Source organism: Mya arenaria, chromosome 1 (genome assembly GCF_026914265.1).
Source record: "Mya arenaria isolate MELC-2E11 chromosome 1, ASM2691426v1".
Taxonomy (NCBI): Eukaryota; Metazoa; Mollusca; class Bivalvia; order Myida; family Myidae; genus Mya; species Mya arenaria.
The window spans coordinates 21,050,485-21,076,949 of record NC_069122.1 but is presented as its reverse complement, the minus strand read 5'-3'; the positions used below and the strand labels follow the sequence as shown (position 1 = coordinate 21,076,949).

Here is a 26,465-nt window from a genome sequence, read left to right as displayed (position 1 = left end):
GATGTCTTGTGAACCCATACTATACTGGTATCATGGGAAAGGGTTTTATGTACAGAAAATGTAAACAAATAACCCAAAACAATATATCAACCAGTTTTGGGCCTTAAAAATTAAAAAATAGGTAATTTTACGTCGGTATTCAGTGGTAATGAGGAGCAAATTTACAGATTGCAATTGCTTTAATTACAATGTACTAAAACTTTCAGTATTATGCCTATCCTACCAGATAATTTGTTTTCCAGTGTTCTTGTATCTCAGATGTCCTCACAGTACTGGGTTGATTGTTTAGAACTTTGTTAAAGTTAACAATGTGCTCACAAGATTGTTGTTAACATTCAAATGATAATGATGTGTTTTTATATTTAAACAAAACAAGTATAATATATGAAACAGCTTTCTCAAAGTTTCTTTGAAATGCTTCAGATCACAAGTGTATACATCAAACTTCATGAGCAGTGAAGATTTGAAAGTTAACAACTAGAACTTTAACAACGTTGTTAGCATTAACTTTAAGTTCTGAACAATCGGCCCAATGTCACTTGTTTCAGGTGTCAGCAAGGGGCCCGTACAAGTAAGCTTCGCCCAGCTACTGGAGCACAGTCTGACCCTGGAACAGAACACGCAGGCCTGGTGCAACATTTGTGCCAAGTATCAGCAACATGTAAGTTAGACATCATTCTTTATGCTCATGGTTTACATGTTTTCTGTAATGTATACAAAATTGGTTAAAGTTTTGTCTCATGTAATATAATCATACGTTTTTATGAACTTAAGAGATGTAAATAACAGTGTGTGCATACCATGTGATACATTTCGTCATAAAAGCAACAATTTGCTTTGACTGAAGACTTAGAACCATGATAACTTTACTATTTCTTCACCATTTTAAAGGAAACATTGGGCAGTCTACGTGGCTTAGAAAGCCTGCCTTTAGTTTTACCAGAGTTTGGCTGAGAGTTTAGTTTCCTAAAACACTTTGACAAACCTCTTCAAAAAACAGCCGCCTGATGGAGCACTGTCAAAACATTATTTTGAAACAGGTTTGTCAAAGTGTTTGAGGAAACTTATCACCTAATTCACCTCCAGTTATAAAACTAAGACGGGGCTCTTTAAGCAGCATAGACTGCCCTTCGTTTCATTTAAAATGAAAAGTTATCTTTGTTTTAAGTCTTTATTTGAAGCAAACTGTTGCAATCCCATGTAGCATTTCTGACGGGAACAATCAACTTGTGTTTATTGTAATACATTCAATCATCTATATAACTTATTTCTCTCCAGCAAAAAGCAAAGAAGTCCTATCTCGCCCAGATGTGTTGGCCATTATCTGTGGGCTAAAAACCCCACGAGATTTGGTATTCCGGAAAGTCCAATTTATGTTTTTTCATTGATTCAATCATGTATATATCTCTCTAGCAACAAAGCAAGGAAGTCCTATCTCTCCCCGATGTGTTGGCCATCAACTGTCAACTGGAAAACCCGAGGGATCTGGAGTTCTGGAAAGTCCAACTTATGGTAAACTGATATGTTTTCATTTTTCTGAGGTGACCTTTAAATTGTACAATTTGTTAATGTTCACCTGTCTTCAGTTATATTTTGTTAATTATAATTTAAAGGGGCTATTTACCATATAATGAAATAGCGAAAAAAAAAATTGATGAAAACTGAGATAAACTTGGTATTGATGTGTACAATGCATTGAAACTAACTAACTGAAGTACACATAGTTTACAATTAATTTATTTTTCACCTTTTTTTCTTATTTTTCCATTAAAAAAGATTACTAGGTATGTATACCTAGTAGAATTCATTCTTATGCGTGATTGGCTAGTCGATGTTATCATGTGATATTACGTGAGTTAGGTATATAGCTTAAATATTCCAACGATTTAGGGAAAGTCTTCGTAGCACAGTGGATACAACACAGGACTGCAATTTTGGCAACACCGTTTCAAACTTGGTGTCCGACTCGATTTTTTTTTTAACATTTTTGAAAAAAAAAAATTATATCAAAGAGTAAAACATTTTATTAAATAATTTGTTACAGAAAAAAACTTCTTTTGGTGCCGATCTGGTGTATAGTCCCTTTAAGGAATGCTCATTAACCACTACTTACATTGGATATATATAGAAGATAAATGTTTCAGTGTAAGATTACAAACAGCTATATTTCATTTTTTCTGTTAAAAAGGAACTCGAACATCATTTCATAAATGACATTGTGTTAAATGTGTCCAAGACCTGAGCACGCAGATGTTTGCTTTGAAAATGAGAGAAGGCTATAATTTTTAAAAGAATTTTTATTGTACTGATAAATCTCTGCAAATTATAAAAAACCCATATTGTACTTTAACTAGTGAGATGGATGGATTAAAAAGCACATTAAACATGCTCATTTCAATACAAAACAACAAAAGCAACAGTTGAAATTTATTAAAGGCACTACATTAAAAAAAAGCCTAGAATTGTCAAAGTGAGCTTGTATAAACAATCATGTCGCTGCCTCAGCTGAGTTTCCCTGTTTTAAAAGCGCTGAATGTTTTTTCCAAACACCTTGCAAGTCGTAGGATCGTTTCACCCACTTGACTGTCAACATGTGTTTAAGCATTTCACTGTCATTTTGAGCATCTTTCAAAAGTTTCCATTGATCAATTTCATCACCAATGTTGTCCGTCAGCCTCTGCATCTATGTTGTCCGTCAGCCTCTGCATCTATGTTGTCAGTCAGCCTCTGCATCTATGGTGTCCATCAGCCTCTGCATCTATGTTGTCCGTCAGCCTCTGCATCTATGTTGTCAGTCAGCCTCTGCATCTATGTTTTCCGTCAGCCTCTGCATCTATGTTGTCCGTCAGCCTCTGCATCTATGTTTTCCGTCAGCCTCTGCATCTATGTTGTCCGTCAGCCTCTGCATCTATTTTTTCCGTCAGCCTCTGCATCTGTGTTGTCCGTCAGCCTCTGCATCTATGTTGTCAGTCAGCCTCTGGATCTATGTTGTCCGTCAGCCTCTGCATCTATGTTTTCCGTCAGCCTCTGCATCTATGTTGTCCGTCAGCCTCTGCATCTATGTTGTCCGTCAGCCTCTGCAATAATGTTTTCCGTCAGCCTCTGCATCTATGTTGTTCGTCAGCCTCTGCATCTATGTTGTTCATCAGCCTCTGCATCTATGTTGTTCGTCAGCCTCTGCATCTATGTTTTCCGTCAGCCTCTGCATCTATGTTGTTCGTCAGCCTCTGCATCTATGTTGTCCGTCAGCCTCTGCATCTATGTTTTCCGTCAGCCTCTGCATCTATGTTGTTCGTCAGCCTCTGCATCTATGTTGTCCGTCAGCCTCTGCATCTATGTTGTTCGTCAGCCTCTGCATCTATGTTGTTCGTCAGCCTCTGCATCTATGTTGTCCGTCAGCCTCTGCATCTATGTTGTCCGTCAGCCTCTGCATCTATGTTGTCCGTCAGCCTCTGCATCTATGTTGTCCGTCAGCCTCTGCATCTATGTTGTTCGTCAGCCTCTGCATCTATGTTGTTTCGACCAGTTCTCCGCCTCCTTGCAATGTCTGTTCTTTCAGGGAAGCCATGAAGTGTGGATATTTGCATGTTAAAATCATGTGATGAGTACAGATAAATATACCGATGCTATTTTTAAACTAACCGCAATTTGCGTGTTAGATAACCCCAGTAAATTTTGATTTGGTAAAATGCACAAAATCTGAGGAAGAAACATGTGTTGTAAGCGATGTGATATGTCAGAAAGTAAGATTCAATGCATAATGTTCACAAAAATGTCAATTTTATGTTTTTATGTAAGTTTTGGACTATTTTCTTTTGTTCTTGCAATTGTATCATCTGGTGTCTAGTCCCTTTGAAAACCATTTGAATAGAATGTATTAATATGTTGACGCTATATTAAAATGAAATTTCCACACCAAAAACAAAGGGTTTACAACTTTCCATCTTTTGAAAAGTAAATTAACCCTTTACTTAATGTAAAACCAAGCCATATAAAGCTAGCCAGTGTATGGCTTATCAGTGCATATCAATACTCCTACTTCATAGGAGATTATTGGTTATTATTGAAATATTGACCCTAATGTATCACAAACCTACTTTTCTAGTATTTCTTTTGGTTTAATCAATTAGTAATCAATGTAAAGTTTGTAGAGAATTAAATCTCCAATCCAATGATAAATGTTTTATCATGTGGTCTAAATTACTTTTGCATGATATTTATAAACAAACAGAAAAACATGTCAGCCACATAGCTTGATCTACATATTTCCATTTTTTCAGCTGTTGAAAAACAAGGATGAGGGTGACAATATATCCTCTACTTCATCTTCCCCGATAAATCTTCCCACCACCAACGTTATGTGTCGATATGGTCGGAAGTGTGCCAAGAAGGGGTGTAGATTCAGGCATGAACAGGACTCCAAGTAAGTCATGGCTTTCTTAGATGTTTTGTTTTATTTCTTAGAAAATTCCAGGATCTTATTATAGGTGGTGGTGATGGAGTATAATTGTAAGGTTTGGACCATATTTTAAAATGGACAGGGTGCTACAGAAAAGGGACAGGGTGCTACAGAAAAGGGACAGGGTGCTACAGAAAAGGGACAGGGTGCTACAGAAAAGGGACAGGGTGCTACAGAAAAGGGACAGGGTGCTACAGAAAATGGACAGGGTGCTACAGAAAAGGGACAGGGTGCTACAGAAAATGGACAGGGTGCTACAGAAAATGGACAGGGTGCTACAGAAAAGGGACAGGGTGCTACAGAAAAGGGACAGGGTGCTACAGAAAAGGGACAGGGTGCTACAGAAAATGGACAGGGTGCTACAGAAAAGGGACAGGGTGCTACAGAAAAGGGACAGAAAAGGGACAGGGTGCTACAGAAAAGGGACAGGGTGCTACAGAAAAGGGACAGGGTGCTACAGAAAATGGACAGGGTGCTACAGAAAATGGACAGGGTGCTACAGAAAATGGACAGGGTGCTACAGAAAAGGGACAGGGTGCTACAGAAAAGGGACAGGGTGCTACAGAAAATGGACAGGGTGCTACAGAAAAGGGACAGGGTGCTACAGAAAAGGGACAGGGTGCTACAGAAAATGGACAGGGTGCTACAGAAAATGGACAGGGTGCTACAGAAAATGGACAGGGTGCTACAGAAAAGGGACAGGGTGCTACAGAAAAGGGACAGGGTGCTACAGAAAAGGGACAGGGTGCTACAGAAAATGGACAGGGTGCTACAGAAAAGGGACAGGGTGCTACAGAAAAGGGACAGAAAAGGGACAGGGTGCTACAGAAAAGGGACAGGGTGCTACAGAAAAGGGACAGGGTGCTACAGAAAAGGGACAGGGTGCTACAGAAAATGGACAGGGTGCTACAGAAAATGGACAGGGTGCTACAGAAAATGGACAGGGTGCTACAGAAAAGGGACAGGGTGCTACAGAAAAGGGACAGGGTGCTACAGAAAAGGGACAGGGTGCTATAGAAAATGGACAGGGTGCTACAGAAAATGGACAGGGTGCTACAGAAAAGGGACAGGGTGCTACAGAAAAGGGACAGGGTGCTACAGAAAATGGACAGGGTGCTACAGAAAAGGGACAGGGTGCTACAGAAAAGGGACAGAAAAGGGACAGGGTGCTACAGAAAAGGGACAGGGTGCTACAGAAAATGGACAGGGTGCTACAGAAAAGGGACAGGGTGCTACAGAAAAGGGACAGAAAAGGGACAGGGTGCTACAGAAAAGGGACAGGGTGCTACAGAAAAGGGACAGGGTGCTACAGAAAAGGGACAGGGTGCTACAGAAAAGGGACAGGGTGATGAGGATCAAAACGACACTTTGTATTGTTAGAAAATGTTAGAAATTTGAAACAATATTGGGTTTCAACTGCAATACATGTAGATTTTTTTTTGAATCCATGTTCATATTTCAAGTTTTAATCAGAACAAGGAAATATTTGAATATGCACCAGTCAACAAAATCACCACATTCACTAGGTACTGTGGGGCCACCTGGAAGGTAAAAATGCGGCCCATTTCCCAGCTATCCTTGGTATTTCCCAGGACCTGGGGGGGGGGGGGGGGGGGGGTTATCATTGACTGGTGCATTATCTTAAGCATCCAATTCTTAGGAGGCAGGAGGGTGTACATCCTGGTCTGCAGAAGGGTGCTTCAAAAGATGGACAGGGAGCAGCACCCTCCCATAATGCTCTAGCTAAAACCCAAATAATTGCAACAGCTGAAACCTTTGCATGCTTGTTCACTATGATAATATTTATGTTAGCCACTCCAATGCAACTGCCAATTTATTGGGTTAGGATTTTTGATGTTTGATTATTATATATATATAAGATAGAGTTTTTTTGCTGATTTCAGTTTGTGATCATATTTTGTTGACTGTTGTATGAATTGTCTTGTTTGAAATCAGACAGTCTGAAAAGATATTAAAGGCTGCACTCTCACAGATTGACCGTTATGACAAGTTTTTATATCTTTTTGGTCTTGGAATGAACCAATCTTTGTAAATATGATTATCTGGAGACCAGTGACAGGTACACAAATATCAGATCACTGTTTTTTAATACATTCGTTGAAAATTGTTTAGTGGCTAAAAGTGTTACTAACGTTTTAAGAAACATTTGGCACAAAATGTAAATTTCTAACGTTAATATGAAAAACTGTGATCTGATTCTTTTCCAGCATATATCACTGGTTCTCAGATATTGGCTCAATCAAAAACAAAAGATAGAAAAAGTTGTCAAAATTATCCATCTGTTTTATTTACAAAAAAAAAGATTAATATATGCAATATTTTGTAATAAAATTATTATTCTTGACATAATTTACTGTACTCAGTTTTGATCAAAGGGAAGTAACTACTAGTGAGTTTAAAAGTAATTAATTTTCTTTCTTAAATTTGCTGTAAAATACAAAACTTGTATTTTCACTGTTATTGTTATAACATTGACAAAACTATATATTTCATTGAAAAGCATTAAAGAAATAATAGCTTAATTATTAAAAAAAACTGATTTAACATTGAAGAACAGGCAAGTCATATAGAAATTGACCATACAAAAGCAACATTGAGAAAAGTTTATGACTGGTGGCGGATCTATGATCTCCTAGTAACACACTTGACTGTCAATCCAGATGTTGCAGGTTCATTTCCCTGCCTCACCACTAAAAATATACCTTTTCGTCCTCGAGGGTGGTCGTTAAATGGGGGTCCCTATATGACAGTGCTATAAACTAGTGCAGGTTAAAAAAACAGGGTTACATTCTGTCTGTGAAACTTAAAATGACTAACAATCTTATCGGAGCACTCGCCAAATGGGCAAGGCCTGAGTGCAAGTATAAATAAGCTTACCACTATGTATAACTGACGTGGATTTTGGTGGATTTTAAAATGTATCTGGTATTCATCTCTTCTCAGGGACTGGTTACAAGATGACCTGATGCGGATCCATATGGATGATGAGAATGATCCAATCTGGATCCCATTTGGATTCAAGGTCACATTATTGGAGAATGGGAAATTGAAGCTGGAAGAATTCTCAGATGAAGATCCGATCCCAGATGAAATTGGTTAGTGACTAGTCTATTTTAATGTTGTCCAATGTTGAATAATCTTGTTGTGATTATTGCAATTGATAAGTTAAATTCACTTTAAAAGTATTTCACAAAATCTCATTTGGTGTATGCATATAAAAACAAAGTATGAACATACAGTCGAACCCAGTTGCCCCAAACATGCTTGGCTCAAATTCCTTGTTGGCTAGAACTGGATGTAAAGGACTGGTTAGTTTATACTTAAGGTAAGCATTCCTTCTTGGCTTGAATTTTCCGAGGCTCAATGTATTTTTAATAGGGATGCAAACGAATATTCGAATATTCGATCAAACGTTTGGTATTCGAATGTCAAAATCGGTATTCGAATATTCGGAAAAAAAAATCAATAAAGAGAATAAACAAACGTTTGCCTACAACACTGTTGTTGTTTATAAAGCGTGTTTGTCTTGTTTTTACAACGATTGGCCCCTAATGCCCTAGGTGAGAATGTGATGACAATACACTAAACACGCATCATATGTCAATTAGGGACATATCGTTGGGTACTATCAAACGTCCCATAATTTTACAATACCTAGTTAGGAATCGGCTTAAACACCAATGTGTTGTCTTGGCTGCATATTAATCTGTGCAACATAGCTCAAATCGCCGTGATGATTAAAATGTTATGTGCTACAGTAATGTTTTTACATAATTATAATGTATATGTGCTTTAAGCTGTATTTCATGTTTCGATACAATAATCATGCTTTGAAATGTAAATGTATATTGTAGCGTTTTAGGATATATTTCCTCTATTGTTGTGCAATAGATGAGTCAAATCCACTTACGTTTTCGTTTTATTATTGTACAAGTTCCCGAGTTGGTTTGGGTTTTCCATCATAAGTTATACTTGGTCATTTTAGAGGTCAATCTCAGAGTCCTAAGAAAGACCCTCTATTGGCGCAAAACACTATTTGACTAGGATTCCATATAATTTGACATTGTTTACAAATATAAAGGCAGCGGAATTGATATTATTCGATTTTGTTTTTCTTCTGTTTATAATGTTTTGCCTTTTTCTTCATGAACGTGGAGAATTTTAAAGGCTCATTTGGGGAAATCATGGTCCGCCGCGCGTGCTGGCTTCGACAAAGTGGGGTAAAAATACTCCGGCTATTACTTCTAGCAAATAATAATAGTAGTACATCTTCAAAAATATGTATTCGAATATTCGGTAATTCTTTTGATCGAATATTCGAATATCAATTTTGCCATTCGTTTGCATCTGTAATTTTTAATGGTCCCTGGGAGTTCGAGCCAATGGGGTTCGACTGTAATTCAATGCCTTATGTGTTCAATTAACTAATTGACACGACACAATATTTGATTAAGTATGTCCACATGATTAAAAAAAATAAAAATTTCATCACAGTTCATGTGTAATTTTGCAGTCATACACTTTTTGTTTGTTTAATGGTTGTGTAAAGAATAAAATCTGTGCATTTTGGAATTATGTCATTTTGTCTTTGGATTATGCCTTACATGGCTTTGAATGCTTTTTTTTCTTCCAGAGCCTAACACAAAGTACTTTGAGCTGCATGGAACAGTATCTCACATCAAAGACAACAAGGGTATGTGCATATATATATAGATAAAAAAAAATCAAAGATAAAGATCAGAGTACTGTCCTCACCTTGGAAAACAGCTGTTTATGTGTTGGAAACTGTCTATTAAAGAATTAAATATGAATCATACTTCTCATTTACAATGACAGTAAGTGCAGGTGTAGTATGTGACACAGGCTAAAATACTTGTTTAGTATTTGAGTACTTGTAGAGCCCCTTGATTAATGAAGGAAAAAGAAGAGATTGTTGAGTTATGTCCCTTGGGTTATGTCCCTTGATTAAGGAGTTATGTCCCTCCTTAATAAGGAAATCAGAAGAGCATGTTGAGTTACAACCCTCGATTAATGAGGAAAAAAGAGGAGTTTGTTGAATTTCCTTTAAATAATGAATTAAACAAAAGAGTGTGCTGAGTTATACCCCTGTATTGAGGAAAACAGAAGAGCTTGCTGAGTTTTGCCCCTTGTTTTAAACAGAAGAGCCTGTTGGGTTATATCCCTTTATAGATGAGAAAAACAGAAGAGGGTGGTGAGGTATGACTAATGAGGAAATCAGGAGAGCATGTTGAGTTATGCCCCCTTATAAATGAAGAAAACAAAGAGCGTGTTGAGTAATGACACCTGATTAAAGAAGAAAGCAAAGAGCATGTTGAATTAAGACCCCTGATTTGATGAAGAAAACAGAAGAGCGTGTTGAGTTATGTCTTTTGATTAATCAGGAAATCAGAAGAGCGTTTTAGAAATGCCCTTGATTAATAAAGAAAATAGAAGAGCGTGTTGAGTAATGCCTCTGAATAATGAAGAAAACAGAAAAGCATAGTGATTTGTGTCCCTTGATTAATGAGTAATGCCCGTTGAATGATAAGGAAAACAGAAAACTATTGAGTTATCCCCCTTGATTAATGAGGAAAACAGAAGAGTGTTGAGTTATTCCCCTTGATTAATGAGTAAAACAGAAGAGTGTTATGCCCCTTGATTAATGAGGAAAACAGAAGAGCGTATTGAGTTATGTTCCTTGATTAGTGAGGAAAACAGAAGAGCATGTTGAGTTATGCCCCTTTATTAATGAGGAAAACAGAAGACTGTTGAGTTATGCCCCTTGATTAATAAGGTTTGGTATTGGCTTTCAGTTTCTTGTTAAAGGTTAGGTCAAATAAATGTAAGGGTAAGAATGATGTAAACTCAAACCATCGTATCTCTTTCATTAGTTAAACTACTACCTCGTACACATGAAGTGTCTGGAGGATTATCCTAACTTTTCTTCTCTACAGGAGGTGGTGGTCACCTTGTTAGCCATATTAAGGTGGGAGAGACATATCATCAAAGAAAAGAAGGTGTGACTACAACACAGTGGTACCTGTTCAATGATTTCTCCATATCAGATGTAGAAAAGGTTGGTAAAGGTTAATATAAGTGTGGTTGTAAATAATTATTTGCGATAGATCTGAATTAATTTTTGGTGACATTATCACATTGGTTTAGAATGTTATCTTAAATAAGGATGATTACCATAATAAGTTTTATTATTTCTCTCATGCTCTTCGAAATATGAAAATTTGAAATATGGAGTTTTATCAGTGAGATAACAACAGTGAAAATATCAGTTTAATATTTTCACTGCAAAATAAGGAGTGAAAATATCAACTTTAGAACTACTTTTAAAATCCATGGTAGTGACTTCCCCTTGATCAAAATAGAACACTTTACTTTGAACCAGAAAATGTTGACAAAATAAATAATTTGAAATTTAAAAAAAAGTTAACATTAGTTTATAAATATTTAGAAAAACTGTAATCCCATTTTTCAAACATTTTCTTGAACTTTGAAGCTGAATGTTCTAACAGTTGCTTTCATACCAAACAAATAACAGATGAAAACAACTGCTTGAACATAAATTTAATGTTATATCATCGTTCAAATATATTTTGAACAGTTTGTCATTGTAATAATACAAAATTTATAATAGTATGAACTTCCCGGAAAATTCACATTACAATTAACAGATTTACTGATGTTGTTTTTTTTACTCCACCCACGCTTCAAAATTTCACAACAGATATGTCATCAACTATAATAATGTGTGAGGGGCGTCCCTCGGGTAGTTGCGTTAATAACACTCTTTTCAAAATTGGGGGTAAATGTATTAAAATACCAATAAAACTGCAAAAATAAGCATAAAAGAAACAGAACATTTGCCAATGTTCAGTATACTTGATCATAATAGAGTGAATGTTCAGTATAAATGATCATGATAGAGCCAATGTTCAGTATATATGATCATGATAGAGCCAATGTTGAGTACATATAATCATGATAAAGCCAATGTTGAGTACATATAATCATGATAGAGCCAATGTTGAGTACATATAATCATGATAAAGCCAATGTTGAGTACATATAATCATGATAAAGCCAATGTTGAGTACATATAATCATGATAAAGCCAATGTTGAGTACATATAATCATGATAAAGCCAATGTTGAGTACATATAATCATGATAGAGCCAATGTTGAGTACATATAATCATGATAGAGCCAATGTTGAGTACATATAATCATGATAGAGCCAATGTTCAGTACATATAATCATGATAAAGCCAATGTTGAGTACATATAATCATGATAGAGCCAATGTTGAGTACATATAATCATGATAAAGCCAATGTTGAGTACATATAATCATGATAAAGCCAATGTTGAGTACATATAATCATGATAGAGCCAATGTTGAGTACATATAATCATGATAGAGCCAATGTTGAGTACATATAATCATGATAGAGCCAATGTTGAGTACATATAATCATGATAGAGCCAATGTTGAGTACATATAATCATGATAGAGCCAATGTTGAGTACATATAATCATGATAGAGCCAATGTTGAGTACATATAATCATGATAGAGCCAATGTTGAGTACATATAATCATGATAGAGCCAATGTTGAGTACATATAATCATGATAGAGCCAGTTTTTTGGTATATATGATCATGATAGAGCCAATATAAGTACATATAATCATGATAAAGCCAATGTTGAGTACATATAATCATGATAATGATCAGTATAAATGATCATGATCAAGCCAATCTTTCTGTATATATGATCATGATAGAGCCAATGTTCAGTATAAATGATCATGATAAAGCCAATCTTTCCGTATATATGATCATGATAGAGCCAATGTTCAGTATAAATGATCATGATAGAACCAATTTTCAGTTTAAATGTATGAGCCAATGTTCAGTATATCTGATCATTACAAAGTCGTTTACAAAGTTGTTAATGATTGACATTTGTGTATCTTGTGTTGCCCAGGAGGAAGCTGTACGATTCAACCTTGATTGGCGCGTTCCCTGTACCATCTACTTCAGGCGTCGTAACATCACGAAACACTATGATCTCACAAGTATGTATTTCCATATAAACAACGTTCCCTTTGATGCATATGCAAAATTTATTTATGGGGAGCAAATTTGAGATTGAAGAATGTTGTCATTGTATATCTATTAAAAGAAAAAATGCATTTAGAAAAGTTCTCCATGGTCTTGTTTGAAGGTTTATATAAGTGTTGCACAAAATGTAGATACAGGTGTTGTTTTGGAAGTTCATGGAATTTGAACATTACAGGAACAAATTTGGTTAAAACTTTTGTAAATTGGTGCAAATAAAGTTGAATGCAATTTTTATTGAAGAATAGTGGTGTATTTTTTGAAATGCTATATAACATTGTTGATTTCTGGAATCCATAACAACACACATAATGTGTGCATTTGATGCGGATAAAAACTATAGCTCAACATTTAATTGCGAAAAAGGTTATTGCTTAAGAAAACATCTTCAATTCAAATTTTTGGAAAACACCCTAAAGATTTGACACTTACTACACTAAATTTAGCGCCAAATCAACATAACCAAACTAGGTCGCTATCATGCTGTAGAAATTACATTTTTTCGGTAAATGAGGAGATAGTTTTGAACATTGTCAAGAGGACATATGCGTGCTGTGACTGGTACCTGGATTCTACATATGGCTTTTAAAAAAATACAGTCAAAACTCGTTACGTGGAAGTTGTGGGCACCTAGGAAAAAAGTTTCAAGATAATGAACATTTGACACATCCGAAATACAAAAAAAAAGAACCCAACTCAATTTAGTCCGATTATGTCTGATGTTAACATTCACAATTGAACCGTATTGTTTTATATAAAAGAAATGAATTATTTGTGTTTTATAGCGGGTCCTTCTCTGAATTGGTCGACCAGAGCTGTGGAACTTACTCCTGACATTTTGAAGATATTCTTTCTGTGCCCATTTGGGATTGTTGTCAAATCAATATAATCTCCATGTTTTATTCAAGAACGAAAAACACACGAACTTGAGCAATAAATGTCCCTTTAATCAAAAGCATAAACAATCTACTTAATTTATTCACACTTACCAATTATCTTCCAATTATGATATGTTGTTATATTGACACCCACAGTAATTTAGCGACATGCCGCAAACCATCATGAAATTTGACCAGAGGGACTGAAATAGGAGTTTGACAATGCATAAAAATCAAGATAAGAAAAGTTATTTTATATAAAATAAGAAGAAATAAATTAGGGATCGGGGAAAAGTTGACACAACCAGAAAATCAAATGTCGACATAGCAAGTTTCGACAGTACACCATTTTTTTACCATCAATGTACCAATAATGTAAATTGCCTTCAACTTTATTTGTATCAGTTTTCAAACATTTTCAATGGAACTTGTTCCTTCATGTTAAAATTTATATAATTGCAAACATTTCTTATTACAGAAATAAACAGCTTAAGTTGAACTGAAATGTAGATCTAAAAATGAAACCTTGCTACCATCTTAAATGACCAATAAGATGACATACCTTAAATTATAAAAATGCTGCTATCTTGTAAAATTCGTGGTGTTGTCCTGGAAATGAAACAGCTGTTTGTTTACCATTTAAATGATGTATTCCCTTTCAGTGAATAACCCAATCACCAGCAATATTCTGTTCGATGAATCGACTCTGATCAACCCGCGTAAGAGGAAGCTCACTTTTACACCCCTCACCATGGAGGAGCAGCCGAAACGGGGCGACATTATTGGACTTGATGCTGAATTTGTATCCCTCAATCAGGTCGAGAAATCATTTTGGGCTCATTTTGTATTTTCTTTAATTTTCAACACATTGTGTGCATATGCACGTTGAGTATTATAGATGGCTTGGTCCTGAAATAATAATCAAAGTCCTTTTTGTGTTTGGTTAAGCATTTATGATACAATTGTTTGCAGATGAACTTAGCATTTCAAGTATTTGATGCATTGATTGCCTGCGATTAAAGTCAATCCAAATCAGACAAGTGAATTTCAAATCAAGTGCATCCGTCATCTACACACCTGTTACTCAACTTAGCACTTCAAAAGAAACCAACTGCAGTCATAAACGATATAACATATACTTTGACGTATCACCATGAATTACAGGGATCTAATAAAGGAGGGCTCTTACCACTGCAAAGTATCAAAACATGACTTTACAGTTTGCATTGGTTTCATTTCAACTGACCAATTAAATTGTAGCTTTAGTGTAGCATGCTTACAGCCACATCTACTTTTAGTGCCAAAATCTTGGCCTAGTGGTAACTTATTTGACTGTCAATGCAGGGGTCGCAGGTTGGATTCCCTGTCGCACCTCTGAAAAAGTACTTATCATCTTCTGGGAGGGATGTTAAATGGGGTCATGTGTGACAGTGCTATACACGTGTGCACATCAAAGAACCAGGGATGCTCTTACCAGGGTTACATTCTGTCTGCTCTATGCTTCAAAAACCTAAAATGACTAACAATTTTATTGGAACACATGCCAAATGGGCAAGGCCCGAGTGCAAGTATAAATAAGCATACACACCACTGCCAAAAACTTACAGTTGGGAACCACTTTTGAGGCTGTAAAAATTGACTGATTGTTCGTCTTTAAAACATGACATTGTGACCATTTTTATATTAACTGATTGACAGGCACGCTTTGCTAAGTTCATTTGCAAAGACATTTATCATCAAAGCACACTGGTACAACAAACTTCATTTCCTGTCATAACGTAGTCAAATATATTCATACTAACTGCGAAATTTGATTGAGAAATGTGTACTTGTATGTTTAATAGATTTCGTGTATTTACAAGTGTATGCAGTGTTCACAATAAAAACATGACCTAGTATGCAGAAAGGGAAGCTATAAAATATCTTAATATAACAGTTACTATGTAACTCCTCATTGTGATTTCAGGAGGAGTCTGAGTTGCGAAGTGATGGCACGAGGTCAACGCTGCGACCCAGTCATATGTCTGTGGCCCGGCTTACATGTATTAGAGGGTAAGTGTTTATTCGAAAGCTGAGAAGCGATGGAACGAGGTCAACGCTGCGACCCAGTCATATGTCTGTGGCCCGGCTTACATGTATTAGAGAGTAAGTAGTTATTCGAAAGCTGAGAAGCGATGGCACGAGGTCAACGCTGCGACCCAGTCATATGTCTGTGGCCCGGCTTACATGTATTAGAGGGTAAGTGTTTACTCGAAAGCTGAGAAGCGAAGGCACGAGGTCAACACTGCGACCCAGTCATATGTCTGTGGCCCGGCTTACATGTATTAGAGGGTAAGTGTTTATTCGAAAGCTGAGAAGCGATGGCACGAGGTCAACACTGCGACCCAGTCATATATCTGTGGCCCAGCTTACATGTATTAGAGGGTAAGTGTTTATTCGAAAGCTGAGAAGCGATGGCACGATGTCAACACTGCGACCCAGTCATATGTCTGTGGCCCGGCTTACATGTATTAGAGGGTAAGTGTTTATTCGGAAGCTGAGAAGCGATGGCACGAGGTTAACTCTGTGACCCAGGCATATGTCTGTGACCCGACTTCCATTATTTGAGGGTATTAGAGGGTACATGTTTAATCGGCCGCTGCGAATTGATTGGACAAGTTCATCTCTGTGACCCAGTCATATGTCTGTGGCCTGACTTACATGTCTTAGACTGTAAATGTTTAATCGACAGCTCAGAAGTGACAGAACACGATTAACGCTGTGACCTAGTCTCAAGTGTTTGTCCGGACTTGAATTTACATGCTTTAGAGGGTGAGATTATTGATAGGTCCAATTTTACACTGATTTGTGTAAAGATGATATACATGCAAAACAATAAAGAGGTTGTGAAATCTACTTGTTCATGTAAATTTGGATCTTTTTTATGTAAAGTTGTCCAGGTATGTATACAAAATTACATAGTAGAAGTTGACAGCACATAATTGGTATCAAAGACATAGCCAATCATTTCTGTATTTGTTATATATTTTGATACATGTATGAAAAAGCTTGTGCAAAAGTGAATTGTATTAACATGTACAAAATCACGAGGAATATGGATTCTATGTGGGTCGGTCAGCCTATTCATTTCCAATGATATGCACAGGTTTAATATTTAAACACATACAAAATATACATGTAGGATACATTTTATTTGGAGTCAATATGATTGATAAGCTACATATATATGCTCTGTAGAGCTTTAACTAGAGCTTTACGTCAACTAATCTGTTGTGTTTTTTCTTTGCAGACAAGGTGAAAATGTTGGTGAACCCTTTATTGATGATTACATCTGTACACATGAACAGGTAACTTCAAAGTATTAACATATAGTGGTTTCCAATCGAGGATGAGTGTGGTCTAGTGGTAACCCTTCTCAAGTGTTAACACATGTAATCTGCATAAAACTGAGCGGTATTGACACCATATTTTTTTCTTACAGAGTGAATAATAACTAGTAAAAAGTGCACTTTTTGTGACTGAAGTGCATTAATTCTGAACTAAAAAAACATATTTATTTTGGACTTTTAAGCGCATTTATTCTGCATTAAAAGCACATTTTTTTCCGCAATTTAAGCGCATTTTGGTAAAAAGCTCTCTTATTTAGAAGGGGAGGTGACTGCTTCTCACCCAACAGGTTGTTACCCAGCAGGGGTACTTTTTCATAGATTCTAAAAATGGGCACCAATTCTTGTTTTTACTCAGGAAACAGACTTGAGCATGATTTTATAAGCTATCAGTTTTTGTCACAATCGAGCTAAAAGAAATTAGCATTAACTAAGACAAGTATTAGAGTTATTTCTGTTTTGTTTGCTAGCCTCACTGTAAAGAAGTTTGATTTAATGCGTTTGTATTAAGCCCGTAGATTTGAACATGGCAGTGTCTGACAGCCATCTCACCACTCTTAAGGCCACGGTTAACATTTAAGGTTGTAGACTACTAGACCCAGTACTCCGGTATTAAGCCTGGAGATTTGAACCTCACAGTGGCTGGTCATCTTATCACACACACATTTACAGCAAATCATTCCTCTCCCCCCCCCCCCCCCCCCCCCCAAAAAAAAACAACAACCTTAAACGACAACATTATACATGGGTATTCTATTTAAGGTTGTGGACTACCTGACCCAATACTCCGGTATTAAGCCCGGAGATTTGAACCCGGCAGTGTCTGACCGCCATCTCACCACTCTTAAGGCCACATACGAGAAGATTCGCTATCTGGTAGACACAGGGGTAACGTTTGTGGGACATGGACTCAAGAAAGACTTCAGGGTCATCAATATTCATGTAAGTGTCATCAGGTGAACGCTATTGTATACATGTCAATCAAAATCAAAATAATTGTGTGAGAAAAAATGGTCTCTGATTTAAACAATTTACAGGACAGCTCTAAAAACTACATTTGGACTATACATGTTGGCCAGGAATTAAAAAGGCTTAAGAAATATATTTTAAGACAGATGAATAGATTTATGTTCTATACAAACTTTCAGTGTTTGTTTTTGCTGTTGGCCATTGTATGTTTCAGACATTTTATATTTAGATTTGTGATTTTTTATTTAATATGTTTTAGGTCCCAAAGAACCAGATAATTGACACAGTCGAGCTGTTCCATCTGCCAAGACAGAGAATGATCTCACTCAAGTTCCTTGCTTCGTATTTCCTTAGTAAGTGGAGTGAAATAATTGTTCAGTTGTTATTTTGAAATACTGGACATAATAATTATGGCATCACTGGTGGAGGACAGCCTCCATTAAATATTCTCACTTTAAGAGTGCTAACCCAATCTTTACCAAACTTTGCTACTTTGTTTTTATTGACAATATATCTTTGATAAATTTGGTAACCAGCAACTTCACTGTAATCAAACCAGATGAGCTCTATAAGTATCAAAATTTGACCTAAATTGACTTTGACAGGAGCGATACTATTTCCTGGTCCCGGTCTCATCCGGTCTCTGTTTTCAAATTTGTATTGTAGCTATCGGGCATTATCAAGGTGTGAATGATCGCGGGGGTCACAATAGGATTACAGTTGATTAACGTGCTAAGAAAACAAACTTTATATTTAAGATTATGATTATTTCACCACTTATTTCATATGTCAAATCAATAAAACAAATAATAAATTAAAGCAAAGATAAAAACATCAAATATACACATGCACTTAAATAAATGTCAGGAATAACAAACACATTGTATTTTGTTGTTTTTCAATATTAAATTCAGTTATATTGGTGATAGTAATACAAATAGAAACAATGCTTTGACAGCTCTGTCATTTGGAGTTCTGATCCAATCATTATCAAACTTGGCTAGTAGTTTAATGTTTGTGGGCATAATATCTCGAACATGTTGCAAAACCAGTTGCCCTTATCTTCGTGGTTTTATTCCAATGCATTTGAGCTTCATTTCAGGTTTAATGGGAAGACTAAACATGTAACACATTCCATTTCTTTCAGAGTTGAACATCCAGTCAGTGACCCATGACTCTGTGGAGGATGCACGCACGGCCCTGCAATTGTACCAGAAGTATGAGGAAGTCTCCCATGATGGTGTGGATAAGATTCGCAAGGTCATCAAGGAGATGTACGAATACGGACGTAAGAATATGTGGAAAATTGCGGATGCAGAGGAAGAGACCGGGGAAGATAGCGCTGTAGCTTTCTTGTAATATTGTTAGTTCATGGTGTTGTTCATGGGAAAATGATGATGCACTCGGTGATGTGAGACCGGAGAACATAGCGCTGTAGCGTTCTTGTTATATTGTTAGTTTATGAAGTGTCGTTCTTGTGTAGTTGATGATGTACTCGGCGGTGTACAAGACCATTTCTTTATTAAAAAAATGGAGCTACTTTTGTTTGAACATGGAGGGGAAATGTAGTGACAGCAACCAGTAAACTGGAGAAGTTTTATTCTATCAGTAAATTATGGATGTTGTGGGTTAGTGCTATCAGAACTTGTTGTATGTTTATGTAAAATTGTGAACACTGTCAATACATTGTTTACAATGTGGTGAGGAGTGCTGATTTTTTTCTTACCCTGTATGATTTGTGTAAATTGGTTAAATAATAAGGATAATTTACCAATCATTTGTTGTAAACATCGAAAGAAAAGGTGACATTGCATTAATGAGAAGGCTTTAATTGTGTAAAAAGAAGTGAAGACAATGCAGTTAAATTGTTGTTAAAGGATATTATAGATTTGAATTGTTGATGACCTTGATGGAAAATGGACAGAGGCTTAGTTAATTTGTACTGGCAAAATGAAACAGTTTCGCCTATTACCTTTTAAATTTGTGCAATTGCATTATTGTACATGTTAATTTCACTTATGATGTTCTAACAATATATTTGTATTTCATATTCAAATTAAGACAAGTATCTTATCATAAGCATATTATCATAATTGATCAATTGTTATATGTGACAGATTTCTGAATCTCTACCGCGGAGTAGATTTGTAAAATTATTTTCTACATTTGACATTTGAGTGTTATGCATAACATGTTAAACTGTGTTCAGAAATACTGAATGGACAGAAATGTGCTTACCGTTTATTGTGTTTTTGATTACAATTGACTGTAAATACATGTAAACCTGATCATTGTATTGAAAGTAAATAAATGAAAGATCTGAAAATCTTTCCTTAATATGTAGCTTATGTCTGCTCAACTGCTTTTGTGACTGCAAAAAGTGACACTGTATTTAAAATCAATACAAACACATGTATAACAAACATACATTCTGAGTGATAAACCATTAACTACTTACTAAATAATGCATTAATGGAAAATATTTATTACTGATAACAAAATTGAAATAGTGTGCCAAGAAAGTTGGCTTGTTCCAAGACAAAAAAATGAAAAAGTTGTCTTTTGTCAGCAATATTTTATCATTGGTTTGCAGATATTTACGCAAAATTTTGCTCTTTCGTAGACAGAACATAAAAAGTTGTAAAAACGGTAAATCTGTGCGAGTGCAGCTTTAAACATAATAATGTATTAAATTTAAAGAAAAATGTCTGCATCATCCTATGAAACCCCTTTGAATAATGTGGAAAAGTCATTTTCCATCGAACCATAATGAAAGTGAACTTCAGGTCAAGTTACAATACTAGGCATGTCGAATAAATAAGTATGTCACTATATCAAATTTAAGAAGTATTTTGTGAACGCTAGACGCTGATATTCGGAGACCTTGGAAATACATTAATTACTGTTATTATTGAATAATTACAATTATACTGACTGGCGTTATAAAACCATTGGCAAATTTGAAGACTAAAGTCGGTCGAAAACGAAATAACAGAAGAGGTCGAAAGATCAGATAACCATCTGGTTATCATGAAACTACATGTAGCTCGCTATAATGATTGTCTTCGTAAAATCCAGCCATTCGTCGAGTATGGATCCTTTTGGGTTATAAGCTAGTCATAAGGTCAACTAGTTAACAAGAGCTGTCACCGTAAGTGATGAAAGCTCCCCGCCGCCCAACCCCCTCCACCTACACCCCCACCCCCTGACGTGCAAGGCAGCGCAATGGAATATGCCTACATTCAGAAAGAGCTAACAAACTATAAGTATATACACATGCAGGATCCCATTAGTATTGGCTTCAAGTGTTTGTGTGCGTGGGTAGAGGGGGTGGGGATGATGAACTAAGAGGTAGGGACTTGGATGAGGGCCTGCGTTTCTCACCCGACACAGCAGCTTTGTGTGCCGAACATCGGTGGCAAATTATTTCACCCTCCCTCCCTGCATGTCAAAGTTACGGCCCGGACACGATAACTTATTCGCTATGTGCAATATATGCAGCATTCCATAATTATAAACCACTAATATGTGTGGCCTAGCTTGACTTTCGATATAAGGATGTGGGTTTTAGACGCCATACGTCGCATTTATGTGTCAAAACATCTGTGTCAGGTTATTTTAGTGTACCCATTTCCTGACAAAGTCATGGCCTGGACACGTCCGCTTATTCTCCATATATATGCAGCATTCAATAAGTATTCGCCTCTTAAGTGTGACCTTGACCTTCGGGTAGGAACGTGGTTCGTGCACGCGACACGGCGCTTTTACGTGCCAAACATTTGTTCCAGTTTATTTTAAAAGTATCCATGCATGACAAAGTAAGATCCTAGAAACAAAAATACGGACGGACGGATGGTGTGTTTTAATACGCCAACGTTTGGGTGCACCCCTCCACCCCCCACCCCCAAAAAAGAAAACAGAAAATAACAGAAAACAGAAAAAGGGTGCAATGTAAGCTGGTCATCATAAAGCTTGTAAAGTGTGTGTGTGTGTGTGCGTGCGTGTGTGCGTGCGTGTGTGTGCGTGCGTGCGTGCGTGTGCGCGCGTGCGTGTGTGATGTTAATTGTTTAGTCAAATGTTCTTAAAAACATTTACATTTAATAAATATTCATAAATAGTGTGAGCGCACCTAGCCGCACAAAAAGTTCTTTTTAGAATGGATTAAATATAGACGCACTCATTTACTTGTGTTTAAATATGGAGCCGGTCAGACATTAATTAGTTTAAGTACATTTTGAACTTAGAGAGATAATGAATTCATTAACTTTGATAAGATAAATTTATTCCTAATTAGTTCAGTCCTCGTTTCTTGGGCGCACTAACACCATCACGATGTGGAAGGTTATGATGACAATCGTCGCGTTTTGCGCGCTTGCAGGTGAATTATTTTCCAAAATATTTCTTGCACGAATTTTGACAATACTTTCAGAAGGAAAATCTTTTAGATGTTTTACCTTGGCGTCTTTAGTCTGAAACAAAGCTTGGACACACGAGCTTCGATTAGATTTTAAAACAAGTTTAAAGTTGATGATTGTGTCTATCAGTACCAAGTTTCGCATTTAAGGAGAGATTTCACTTTTGAACAATTACGAAGGCAATGAATGATCAAACACAATATGTCTAAAAGACGAGATGGTCTCAATTTTTAGAACAACTTACAATATAATAAAGCTTTTGTGTAATGTTCTCCTTTTGAAAGAAGTTTTAAGTCTGTTTTAGTAATTTATATTAACATAACCACGACATGTTTTATGTTGCATAAAGTCAAGTTAAAATAAATACTTTGTAAACAAGAAATAAGATACTTAAGCGTGTTAAACTAAATGTGTTTCGGAAAATGAGACCAATGGTACGGGCAAACCGATTGTAGAATACTAGTATACCAATAATTTGTGAATACGAGCGGATCGAGTTTACCAACGAATCAAGTATACCAATGATCAGGCCATAAGAACGGCTCGAGTATACCAATGATCAGGCCATAAGAACGGCTCGAGTATACCAATGATCAGGCCATAAGAACGGCTCGAGTATACCAATGATTAGGCCATACTAACGGCTCATTTATACCAATGATTAGGCCATACACACGGCTCGAGTATACCAATGATTAGGCCATACTAACGTCTCGAGTATACCAATGATTAGGCCATACTAACGGCTCGAGTATACCAATGATTAGGCCATTTTAACGGCGCAAGGAAACCAATGATTAAGTCATACTAAAGGCTCGAGGAAACGAATGATAAGGCCATACTAACGGATCGAGTGTATCAATGATTAGGCCATACTAACGGCTCGAGTATACCAATGATTAGGCAATTCTAACGGCTCGTGTATACCCATGATAAGGCCATACTAACGGCTCGAGTATACCAATGATTAGGCCATTTTAACGGCTCGAGGAAACCAATGATTAAGTCATACTAAAGGCTCGAGAAAACGAATGATAAGGCCATACTAACGGATCGAGTGTATCAATGATTAGGCCATACTAACGGCTCGAGTATACCAATGATTAGGCAATTCTAACGGCTCGTGTATACCCATGATTAGACCATACTAACGGGTCGTGTATACCCATGATAAGGCCATACTAACGGCTCAAGTAAACCAATGATAAGGCCATACTAACGGCTCGAGTATACCAATGATAAGGCCATACTAACGGCTCGAGTATACCAATGATTAAGTCATACTAACGGCTCAAGTAAACCAATGATAAGGCCATACTAACGGCTCGAGTATACCAATGATTAGGCCATACTAACGGCTAGAGTATACCAATGATTAAGCCATATAACGGCTCGAGGATACCAATAATTAGACCTTACTAACGGCTCGTGTATACCAATGATAAGACCATACTAACGGCTCGTGTATACCAAAGATAAGACCATACTAACGGCTCGAGCATAGTAGTTGTTTGGCCATACGAACGGCTTGAGTATACCAATAATTAGGCAATACTAATGGCCCGAGTATACCAATGATAAGGCCATACTAACGGCTCTAGTATACCAATGATTAGGCCATACAAACGGCTCGAGTATACCAATGATTAAGCCATACTAACAGCTCGAGGATACCAATAATAAGACCATACTGACGACTCGTGTATACCAATGATAAGACCATACTAATGGCCCGTGTATACCAAAGATAAAACCATACTAATGGCTCGAGCATACCAATTGTCAGGCCATACGAACGGCTCGAGTATACCAATGATTAGGCAATACTAACGGCTCGAGTATTCTAATGATAAGGCCATACTAACGACTCGAGCATACTTATGTTTAGGCCACACTAACGGCTCGTGTATACCAATGACAAGGCCATAAGAACGGCTCGTGTATATCAATTACAAGGCCATACGAACAGCTCTAGTATAAACATGAAAAGGCCAGTCTAACGGCTCGAGTATACTAATGATTAAGCCATACTAACGGCTCGAGTATACCAATTTTTAGGCCATACAAACGGCTCGAGTATATCAATAATTAGGTCATGCAAACGGCTCGAGTATACAAATGATTAGGCCATACTAAAGGCTCGTGTATACCAATTATAAGACCATACGAACAGCTCTAGTATATACATGAATAGGCCAGTCTAACAGCTCGATTATACCAATGATTAAGCCATACTAACCGCTCGAATATACCAACGATTAGGACATACTAACGGCTCGTGTATACCAATGATTAGGCCATGATAACGGCTCGAGTATACCAATGATTAGGCCATACTAACGGCTTGTGTATTCCAATGATAACGCCATACGAACGGCTCGAGTATACATACCAATGATTAGGCCATACTAACGGCTCGAGTATAACAATGATTAGGCCAGACAAACGGCTCGTGCATACCAATGATTAGGTCATACTAACGGCTCGAGAGTATTAATGATTAGACCATATTAACGGCTCGAGTATACCAATGATTAGGCCAAACTAACGGCTCGCGTATACCAATGATTAGGCCATACTAACGGCTCGAGTATACCAATGAAAAGGCCATAATAACGGTCTGAGTAAACCAATGATTAGGCCATACTAACGGCTCTAGTATACCAATGATAAGGCCATATTATCGGCTCGAGTATACCAATGATTAGGCCATACTAACGGCTTGTGTATATTAATAATTAGGCGATAGTAACGGCTCGTTTATACCAATGATTAGGTCATACTAACGGCTCGAGAATACCAATGAAAATGCCATAATAACGGCTCGAGTATACACATGATTAGGCCATACTGACGGCTCGAGTATACCAATGATTAGGCCATACTAACGGCTCGAGTATACCAATCATTAGGCCATGATTACGGCTGGTGTATACCAATGATTAGGACATACTAACGGATCGAGTATAACAATGATTAGGGCATACTAACGGCTCGAGTATTCATATGATTAGGCCATTCTAACGGCTCGTGAATACCAATAATTAGGCCATACTAACGGATCGAGTATACCAATGATTAGGCCATACTAACGGATCGAGTATACTAGTGGTTAGGCCATACTTACGGCTCGAGAGTATTACTGATTAGACCATACTAACGGCTCGAGTATACCAATGATTATGCCATACTAACGGCTCGAGTATACCAATCATTAGGCCATGATTATGGCTGGTGAATACCAATGATTATGGCATACTAACGGATCGAGTATAACAATGATTAGGGCATACTAACGGCTCGAGTATACATGTGATTAGGCCTTTCTAACGGCTCATGTATACCAATAATTATGCCATACTAACGCATCGAGTATGCCAATGATTAGGCCATACTAACGGATCGAGTATACTAGTGGTTAGGCCATACTAACGGATCGAGTATACTAATGATTAGGCCATACTAACGGCTCGAGTATACCAATGATTAGGCCAAAGTAACGGCTCGAATATACTTATGATTAGGCCAAACTAACGGATCGAGTATACCAATGATTAAGACATACTAACGGATCGAGTATACCAATGATTACGCCATACTAACGGATCGAGTATACCAATGATTACGCCATACTAACGGCTCGTGTATACCAATAATTAAGACATACTAACGGATCGAGTATACCAATGATTACGCCATACTAACGGCTCGTGTATACCAATGATTAGACCATACTAACGGCTCGAGTATTCAAATGATTCGATTATACCAATAATATCAGCAAACGAGTGTCTCGAGTGTACCAATGGTTCGTATATAGCAATGATTTTAGCATATGAGTGGCTCTAGTATACCAAAAATGAACATACGACCGGCTCGAGTATACCAATGATTCGAGTACACCAATGATTGCAGCATATGAATGGCTCGAGTATACCAATAGTTTGAGTGTACCAATGATTTGAGTGTACCTATGATTTGAATAAACCCTTGATTTGAGCATACGACAGGCTCAAGCTGTATACCAATGATTCGAGTATACCAATGATTCGAGTATACCGATGATTTTAACATACGAGCGGCTCGAGAATGCCATTGTTTCGAGTATACCAATGATTCGAGTATACCTTTAATTGGAATATACCAATGATTTGAGCATACGAGCGGTCCAGTATACCAGTGATTCGAGTATACCAATG

The 26,465-nt window shown here is 37.0% G+C and overlaps 2 protein-coding genes across 2 annotated transcripts in view; both read left to right on the top strand.

Annotated features, from left to right (window-relative positions):
- LOC128234140 (PAN2-PAN3 deadenylation complex catalytic subunit PAN2-like) overlaps window positions 1-20,177 on the top strand; it is a 41,792-nt gene extending 21,615 nt beyond the window's left edge. The window contains exons 18-30 of the mRNA XM_052948182.1: window positions 549-661; window positions 1,414-1,512; window positions 4,281-4,423; window positions 7,424-7,575; window positions 9,114-9,173; window positions 10,435-10,556; window positions 12,485-12,575; window positions 14,159-14,313; window positions 15,463-15,548; window positions 16,786-16,843; window positions 17,645-17,824; window positions 18,111-18,204; window positions 18,999-20,177. Coding sequence (XP_052804142.1) covers window positions 549-661; window positions 1,414-1,512; window positions 4,281-4,423; window positions 7,424-7,575; window positions 9,114-9,173; window positions 10,435-10,556; window positions 12,485-12,575; window positions 14,159-14,313; window positions 15,463-15,548; window positions 16,786-16,843; window positions 17,645-17,824; window positions 18,111-18,204; window positions 18,999-19,210 — 1,565 coding nt within the window. The 3' untranslated portion in view covers window positions 19,211-20,177. The remainder of the gene's footprint in view (window positions 1-548; window positions 662-1,413; window positions 1,513-4,280; window positions 4,424-7,423; window positions 7,576-9,113; window positions 9,174-10,434; window positions 10,557-12,484; window positions 12,576-14,158; window positions 14,314-15,462; window positions 15,549-16,785; window positions 16,844-17,644; window positions 17,825-18,110; window positions 18,205-18,998) is intronic.
- A 1,952-nt stretch (window positions 20,178-22,129) lies between these two features.
- The window catches only part of LOC128237813 (phospholipase B1, membrane-associated-like), a 36,755-nt gene continuing 32,419 nt past the window's right edge, over window positions 22,130-26,465 (top strand). Inside the window, exon 1 of the mRNA XM_052953399.1 lies at window positions 22,130-22,229. Coding sequence (XP_052809359.1) covers window positions 22,184-22,229 — 46 coding nt within the window. The 5' untranslated portion in view covers window positions 22,130-22,183. The remainder of the gene's footprint in view (window positions 22,230-26,465) is intronic.